General features: G+C 18.8%; 1 protein-coding gene across 1 annotated transcript; it reads left to right on the forward strand.

The window, feature by feature from the left end:
- Positions 1–8,102: 8,102 nt before the first annotated feature.
- LOC124917692 (immune-associated nucleotide-binding protein 9-like) lies at positions 8,103–8,693 on the forward strand. Its single transcript, XM_047458051.1, has 2 exons — positions 8,103–8,294; positions 8,397–8,693. Exons 1-2 carry the CDS (start codon positions 8,103–8,105, stop codon positions 8,691–8,693), a joined length of 489 nt encoding a protein of 162 aa, XP_047314007.1.
- The last annotated feature ends 1,201 nt before the right edge of the window (positions 8,694–9,894 follow it).

Below are 9,894 nucleotides of genomic sequence, written 5' to 3' on the forward strand. Positions count from 1 at the left end.
TAACGTCTAATTAATTTTTTTCAAAAATAACATAAAACGAGAATAATTATAATTGAATTGTTCAAACTTTTTACATTACAAAATTTGTCATCAGTTAAAAATATTATTTTTCTTTTATTATCAATCAAACATAAATAAATAAATATATATATATATAAGTCTTAAAAATATTATAATAATAATAAACACATTTTATTTAATAAAATGTATTATAACATGTTATATTTTTTTATAACAGTTTTTATTAAAATATTTTATATTTAATTTTTGTAATATTTTTTAAATGATTTTTTATATAAAATTATTACTTTTTATTTTGTAATTTTTATATTTATATTTTATTATTAACATATAATATTTAAAATTAATTTTATAAAAATGAATATATTATTATTATGAGGTTTTATAATCCAATTCAAATAAATTTAAAACAATTTACTAATTTATTTAAATAAATATAACTTAAATAAAAGAGGGCCTAATTAATGAGAATTCAGAGTCAGATTAAATTCAACTTTATCAATTGTATAAGTCGTAAATTTATTTAAAACATTATATATATATAAATATATATATATATATATATATATATATATATATATATTTTGCAACTACACAATTATTATTATTTTCTCATTAATTTAACAAATAAAGAATATACTGTGATCCAATTATTAAATAATTTAAACATAGATATATGTTTTTACAAAAATTGGATAATAATTCAGCAACAATGTTAACTCACAACTACAATCTTGTAAGGATAAACTTGTAAATAATATAATATTTTTTATATTAAATTTAAATGAACCATTCACATCTATCAATATTATTTTAATTATTTTAAATGTACAATTTGAATTGAAAAAAATTGAATTTGACTCCACCCAATTTTAGGCATATATATATTTTCACAATAAATTAGAAATTTTCACAAATATAAATTAATAAATGATTTTATCATTTAAAAAAAAAATATTTATATTAAAAATTTAATCTAAAATTTATATATATTAAAATTTAATCTAAAATTTTATAAACTATTTAGGTCATAATTTATAATAAAATATTAAAAATTTTAATCATTATATATATATATATATATATTCCTCGTTATTTCAAAAGGTTTTGAAATAAAACTCAGATTTTATCCCAAACTCAAACATCTTATCAATCATTAAATCAAATAATTTTATTATTTAAATATCAAAACTATCCTCTAATTTTATCATCTCTCTAAACCATTATTCTCTTACTTACACTATATCCTCTAAAGTCAAAGGACAAATTAATCTTCAGATTTTAAAAATCAATTTTTTCCTATTTTTTATCAAACAAGGTTTTTTTGGATAAAACCCAAACAAAAACCCTTTCTCAAACAAGGCCATAATGTTTTAAATAAATTTACTACCTATACAATTGATAAAGTTGAATTTAATCATGACTCTGAATGCAGATCTTTTTTTAGGTCATAATTTATAATAAAATATTAAAAATTTTAATCATTAAATGCAATATATATATATATATATATATATATATATATATATATATATAATGTTTTAAATAAATTTACGACTTATACAATTGATAAAGTTGAATTTAATCTGACTCTGAATTCTCATTAATTATGCCCTCTTTTATTTAAATTATATTTATTTAAATAAATTAGTAAATTGTTTTAAATTTATTTGAATTGGATTATAAAACTCTCATAATAATAATATAGTCATTTTTATAAAATTAATTTTAAATATTATATATTAATAATAAAATATAAATATAAAAAATTACAAAATAAAAAGTAATAATTTTATATAAAAAAATCATTTAAAAAATATTACAAAAATTAAATATAAAATATTTTAATAAAAACTGTTATAAAAAAATATAACATGCTATAATATATTTTATTAAATAAAATGTGTTTATTATTATTATAATATAATATTTTTAAGACTTTTATATATATATATTTATATATATATATTTATTTATGTTTGAATGATAATAAAAGAAAATTAATATTTTTAACTGATGACAAATTTTGTAATGTCAAAAGTTTGAACAATTCAATTATAATTATTCTTGTTTTATGTTATTTTTGAAAAAAATTAATTAGATGTTAGAATGTTTATATTTTATTAAAAAAACTAACATTTAACATTGTTGCATGACTATGTTTTAGGTATTTAATCTCTAAAACATGATTAAAAAAAATACTACCTTTTTATTTGTTTTTACAAAACAAATCTTTTTTTCAAAATTTATACAATTATGTTATTCAAAATAAATTATTTGATAATATTTTTAATTTAGAGATTTTCTTTTGTGTTTTTTTAATATTAAACTTATTACATTAATATCATTTAACAATAAAATTATTTTATTTATCAACTAAAATATGAAAATATTTTTATTAATTTTAAATATATATATATTTTTAATAATTTATCTTTAAAATTCTCAAATAACCAATTGTTTGAAATAGGTTTATTTAATCTTAACTAAATCAATTTTTTAATCTATTATTTCTTACTAATCATATCACTAATTTAATTAATTAAAATACTAAAATATTCTTTAATTTAAATATTTTATTTTATTTATCAATACATTTTTAAGTCTTTTTATAAAAAAAAAATAATTATTATCTTTTCAAAATATCCTATATCATTCAATTTTTAAGTAACAAATTATTATTCTCTACTTCTTACTCTTTATAAGAATCATTTCCTATAAAGAATCATTTCCTGAATCATTTCTATTTTTCATTCACATTTTCTTTATATACTCACACTTTTATTCATTTTTTTAATATACTCACATTTCTTTCTTTAAACTCATTAATTAACTTATTAATTACACATTTTCTAATAATTAAAATGGTGAGTTTGATTTAACTTATTCTTATCCCAAACTTAATTTATTCGCATTATACGCTTAACTTATTTATTTTTATTTATAATATTATTTAATAATAAATATTATATATATATATATATATATATATGTTTTTTAAAAATATTAATAAATAATTTAAATTAAAAAAATAATATATTTAAAAATAAATTATATTAATATATTAGTTTTATAAATTTTTGTTAATATATTATTTCAAATATTAATAAATGATTTAAATTAAAAAGAATAATATATTTTAAAATAAATAATATGAATATATTAATTTTTATAAATATATAATTTTAAATATATTTAATATAAAAAATATATATATTTAATAATTTTAAAATGAATTTCTTTATTCATATTATAAATTAATTAAAATAAAATTAGATTATTTTAAAATAAATAACATAAATATATTATTTTTTATAAGTTTCTATTAATATATATTTTTTAAATTTAATTAATCATGGTAATTTCTTGTTTGGGTTCATAAAAACATTACATTTTTTGTCTCTTTTTTTTTTCTATTTCTATTTCAAATTTTCTAAAAAAGTATTTAAATAATTTTTTCTTGTATGTGTCTATTATTCGATGAAGTTAATTATAGTCAATAAATAAATAAATTTATTATTATTATAAATATTTTTATATTTTCGTTACCCTTTTCCTTTCTCTTACAAAATCTTTCAATTTATATAATCTTTGATTGTTAATTCATTATAATGTATTTTTACCATTTTCTTATCATTATTAATTTCCAATTTAATTCATTTTAATTATAATAAATATTTTTAGATAATTAATTAAGATTAGTTTTACTTTTAAAACTATAATTATAAATTAAAAAAATTATAATGTATTTATATTTCATACTTAATTATAAATAATAAATAAAAATATATTTAAATGTATGTTTTATTATTATAATAATTTTATATAAATATGTAAAAATATTAGAAATAGATAGGATATATGAGAGATAATGAATAAAATAATTAAAAAAAATTAAATAAATGATAGAATACGTCAAATAATTAGAAAATAATAAAATAAATGAGAAAATGAATAAAAAATATATTAAAAATAAATAAATAAATATATTAAAAATGATGAGAGAAAAATAAATTTAGGATGGAAATAGAAGGCTTGTTTGATTTGGCTTTATAAGCAGTTTATAGACGATTTGCTTAATAAACTTCTATAATACCTTTGCGAAATAAGTTTAGACAAATAATTATAATTAAACACACTTTTGCGTTTTAATTTAATTTTCTCTCTATCTTCCTCCTCATCGTTTTCTCTCTTATCATTTTAAATATTTTTTTTATTCATTATTTCTAATCTATTTTATTTATTTCTAATTATTTTAGAGAGTTGTTTTTCCAACCTCGCTGATATTTTCACATTTTGGCTCCACTTATCACTCACCTCAAAAATTACTTATTTATCTCTATCACTTTTATATATTTATATTTCTTATTTTATTTATTTTACTTATTAAATCTTTTTATTATTAAATATAATTAATTAATTTTTAATATTTTTTTTCTACTTTATTTATTTAACTAAAAATATAAATTATTATTATTTTTTATTATAATGGTTTAAAATATATTAAATATTGAAGTGTGTCTTAATATAATAAAATATAAATATTTAATATTTTATTATATTAATTATATATATATATTTTTTAAAATACTTATAAAAATAATAATTCAATTTTTTTCGTAAATAAGATAAAATTTAATATATTATATATTAATAATTAGTCAAATTTAATGTTTTATATAATAATAATATATATGATAACATTGCATAGTATTTTTAATAATATTTTTTATTAAAATATTTCATATTAAACATTATTAATATATAATATTATTAAATAAAACATTATAATTTTAAAGACTTTATCTTATTTGAAAATAGATAATTTTATTTATAAAAAATCATTAATTTTTATAAGGATTTTAATATATATATATAATTAATATAATAAAATATTAAATATTTATATTTTATTAAATTATGACACTTCAATATTTTAAATAATTATAATATAAAAATATAATTATTTTTATATTTTTAATTAACCTATCCAAGCTTAATAATTAAATAAACTAAGATTATATCAAATTTACCTAGAATAAACTAGATAAATTAAGAATAAGCTGAATTAAACTAGCCCTCTAGAAAATTGAGTTTAAACGAAAAAATATGTTTAATTATAATTTTTTGTGTGAATTTATTATACAAAATTATTGTAACAGCTTATTACACAATTGATTAAAAGACACCAATGGGTTAAAAGACAGCTTTTAAACTGCTAATCAAACGAAGCCTTTATCATATTTTAGAGATTAAATTCCTTAAACATCTTAAAAGTAGTTATGCAATAATGTTTTTCATGAATAAAAATAAAATAAAGATATAAAATAATAAAATATATTTTATAAAATAAAATTAACTAAAATATTCTTTTTCATAAAATTTAAATAAAACATAATAATTCAAATTCAAATAACTTATTATTTTTATCTAATAATTTATTTTTAAAATATACTCTAAACCTCGTAACCAAAATATCAAACAAACTTTGTTTTATTATTCTAATTTTATAAAAAAAAATATATATCCATAATTAAATATTATTTAATCATTTATTATTATTCATAATTAATTAAAATATTTACTATTATGCCTGAATTTGGGTTTTCTAAATAACCTAACAAAATTAATTATCACATCATTCTCCTTCTTATGAATCAAATTAATCAATTCATTAATTAAAATACTAAAATACCATCTATTTTAAATTATAATTATTTATTTTATTTATATAGATAAATATAAAAAAAAAAATTAATATTATCTTCAAAATTATCACCCACAGTCATTGGTTTCTCTCCCTAAGTTATTTAAATTTCATACAACATTAATTATTTATCCTATATTAATACACTTAAGCTTGTTTGATATTGAATATTTTATAAAAAACCAATATTTTTATTCATTTTATTTATTTCATCATTAACTTATTCACAAAAATACCTTTATTTAATATATTTTTCCTCTTGATCTATCTCATTTATTTATAGATTTAAAGAGTAATTTGGAAACACCTAAAATTGAATTTAAACGAACAAATTTTATTAAATTTATTAATATATTAGTAATTAAAATAAATTTATAGAACAAAAAGATTTTTAAGTAAATTAAAAAAATGGTTAACTCCAACAACAACAACCAATCCAAAACAGGACATCTTCAAATAATTTAAACTTTTAAAAAACAATTACAAGAAAAATGAAGTTAAACAAAATTTTTTTTACTTAGAACTCAAATAAAGAGGATTAATTAATTATATAAAATAATGTTCAGTGTTATTAATTGTGAGTATATATATATATAAATAAAATTCGTGTTCTTAATTTAAGGACAATTAGGAGTGAATATTAATTTGTTAAATAATCATTCTTCTAATAATTGTTTAGATTGTTTAAGTGTGTTTGTGCGATACATACTTAATATTCTATTTAAATAAGGTATAACTAAGTATTTTGACTAATTAATTCACAAATCAAAAAAGTTTTTTTTTTTTAATATTCAAATTCTCAAAATCACCCCACTCAACATTTTTTAAATAAATTAAATTTATTTCAATAAATTCTAAATAACAAACTCTTGTTTGAAAAGGTGATTTTATATGATTTTTTACTTAAAATAAATTGTTTCACAAAATAAAAAAAAGAATAAGATTTTTTTGGTTAATATATCAAAACTATTATATATATATATATATATATATATATATAATAAAAAATGATTTTAATATTTTAATAGATAAAAAGATTAATTAATGTAAAAAATAAAATAAAAATATATATAAAAACTCGAAGATGAAACCAAGTCCTTATTCTCTCCTTCACTCTCTTCATTAACCATTCGCAGTAAGTCTTGATAGATCAGGAAAAGTAATATCACCATCGCAGATAATATCTCTGGTTCATTGATTCATTTTGTCGTTGTTATTTGAGGTAGATTAATAATGGTAGGAGTTATCTTCAATGATGAGGAATTGGGTTTTGATTTACCATCAAATGGAGCTGCTCATGATCATCGAACTTAGCCCAGGTAGAATTTTAAAAAATATAGATGTATATGTATACAAATAACAAGTATGATGTTAGTTCAGTTGGCATTAGAGCCAAACTATAATTGGGAGCTCAGGTGATCAAACCGTTATACTCTCTTTTCTATATAGTTTGGTTTTTATTTAAAACTTAATTAATTTAACTTTTTACATTTTTAAACTTATTTTTTCTTCGACTATATAGTTTTAAATTTATAAATTTCTTTTTTAAATGGAATATTCTTATCTTTGATTAGATTTTATATATTTATTTTATTTTAGTAAGGATATTCATGGAACAATTTAATTAATGTTTTTATTTATTACCCGTATTAGTGTAACTAGTATTTAGCCCGTGCATTTGCACGACTAATAATATAAAAAAATATGAAAAAAATTACGGATAACATTTTTAATTTTATTTTTAACTGTTTTAAGTTTATGGGTGGGTCAACCCACAATTCGACCCAAGTATCTTACTCAGCATCATTATATATATATATATTAATTAGTTAAAAAATTGAACTTATATTATATTAAGTTAAAACGTCCCGCGTTCATCAAATTTTGTGTTGAATTTAAAATATAAAGTCTTAGTAGCTTAGTTGGTTAAAAATTGTACTTGTTTTTGTTGGTTGCAAGTTCGAAACATACCTCTAGCATTTTTATTTTTAATTTTAACCGTTTTAAGTTTATGGACGGGTTAACCCACAATCCGACCCAAGTATCCAAATTAACCACAGCTCTCCGACAATCCGGACACTTTAAAAATTAAGCATCATTATATATATAGATATTAATAATATTTTCAGCCCAGTGAAAAAAAAATTCCTGGATTCGCCCTCGACTACAACAAACATTAATATTACCAGTCGGTCAAACTCTTACTGTTATTGATACACCTGGTAAGTATATATGTATGTAATATCAACATTCATTCATTTATTATCCTCAAATTTAATCATCCATTGTCTCTCATTTGCATGCACATTCAGGATTATTTGATAGTTCACTTGACCATGAAACTATTGCAAGTGAAATACGCAAATGCTTCCGAATGGCTAGTGCTGGTATTCATTCTATCCTCGTGGTTTTTTCTCTGAAAAGTCGGTATTCTAAGGAAGAAGTAGGCGCCATTCTTCATTGTCTCAAGAAACTTTTCGGAGAAAAGATCTATGACTGCATGATTGTTGTGTTTACCGGTGGAGATGTCTTGAGGAAGAAGATGAGTCTTTTGAAGATTATTTGGGTCGTCAGAATTCCGAATCTCTTCAGGTATTATTTATTTGTATTGTTAATTTTTGAGTCGCAGGTTCTGAATTATAGCTATATATGTTGTTTCATCATGTAGGAAATCCTTAGCGTCTGTAAGAATCGAAAAGTTGTATTTGATAACCGGACAAAGGATAAAGGGAAGCAAACTCAACAACGAAAGAGTCTTCTTGCAATGGTGGATGAAGTCATGAATTCAAATGGTGGTCAACTATATACAAATGAATTATTCCAGGAATTAATTAGAGCAGAAAAGGAAATTCTTGATCTGAAAGAAGGAATAAAGCTTTTCGAATCGATAGAAAAATCCAATTCTGAGTTATATCAACCGGTGAAGAAGAGGCTTGACAGTGGCGGGGCTTACAAGAGGGCCTAGGCCTCCCCCAACCTTAAAATAATTTGTTTATATATATATATTTAACAAGTAATTCTTAGTCTAGTTGGCTTTGTAGTTCAACGTAATTCAATATAATAATACAAATTACTTATAAAGGTAAAACATAAAAATTAAAATAATAATAATTTTTTATATTTCAAAAATTTATAAGAAAATATAAATTAATATTAATAAACAAGTTAAAATAGTTACATTGGATATATTGTTTTTATATGCATTAATATTCTATAATCGTAATTTCGAGTGTCTATTCACTTGATAATATATGTTTATCACGTTTTTGTATTTTTATTAATATTTTTTATTTTTTTTATATTCTCATAAAATTAGGCTGAAACCTATTAAATTAGATTTTCATATTTTTATTTAGTTAGTTTTTTATGAATTTGTTTTTGTGTTGTATTTGATGAAAAATTTATTGGGAATTACAAGTGAGTTATCACTTTGCCTACAAAGAGGAGATCAAAATATAGTTCAAGTCATGTCATTGATTGCGAGTTCGAAAAATCAATTACAAAAATTTAGAGAAGATGAATGGCATGATATTTTAGACCAAGTTAACAGTTTTTGTCAATTACACTCGATTTCAATATTTGATATGAATGAGCTTATGATAATTGATAGCAATGGTAGACGAAGAGGAAAATGAGAACTCATCACTAATCTTCATCATTATCGTGTGGAAATCTTTTGTCAGGTATAATAAATATTATTTCTTATCTATTAATAGTTATTATATATTATCTATTAATAGTTATTATTTATTATTTAATGCTAGGTTGTTGACTTGATTATGCAAGAAATAAATAATCGTTTTTCAGAAGTTAATACAGAATTACTTGATTGCATATCATGTCTTCATCCCAGAAATTCATTCTCCAAATTTGATATTCGTAAACTCATTCGTCTTAGCAAACTTTATTCTTGAGATTTCACAGGCAGTGATTATTTATTTTTGGAACAACAACTTCGGGCTTACTTATTTAATTTGCGGGATGATCCTCAATTTTCTTCAATTGAAGACTTGGAATTTTTTGCTCAGAAATTGGTTATAATAGAAAAAACATATAGTTTTTCCATTGATTTATCGATTGATGAAGTTGGTTTTAGTTTTACTAGTTGCAACTGCATCCGTTGAAAGAGTTTTTTCTGCAATGAAGACCGTGAAAACTGATTTGCG

This window comes from Impatiens glandulifera, unplaced genomic scaffold (assembly GCF_907164915.1).
Source record: "Impatiens glandulifera unplaced genomic scaffold, dImpGla2.1, whole genome shotgun sequence".
Lineage (NCBI taxonomy): Eukaryota > Viridiplantae > Streptophyta > Magnoliopsida > Ericales > Balsaminaceae > Impatiens > Impatiens glandulifera.

Bases quoted from the DNA above. Each gene is read 5' to 3' on its own strand.
- LOC124917692 (XM_047458051.1), top strand. From the start codon at position 8,103: ATGGCTAGTGCTGGTATTCATTCTATCCTCGTGGTTTTTTCTCTGAAA. The intron at 8,295-8,396 runs GTCGTCAGAATT...TTCATCATGTAG, and splicing joins GTCTTTTGAAGATTATTTGG to GAAATCCTTAGCGTCTGTAA.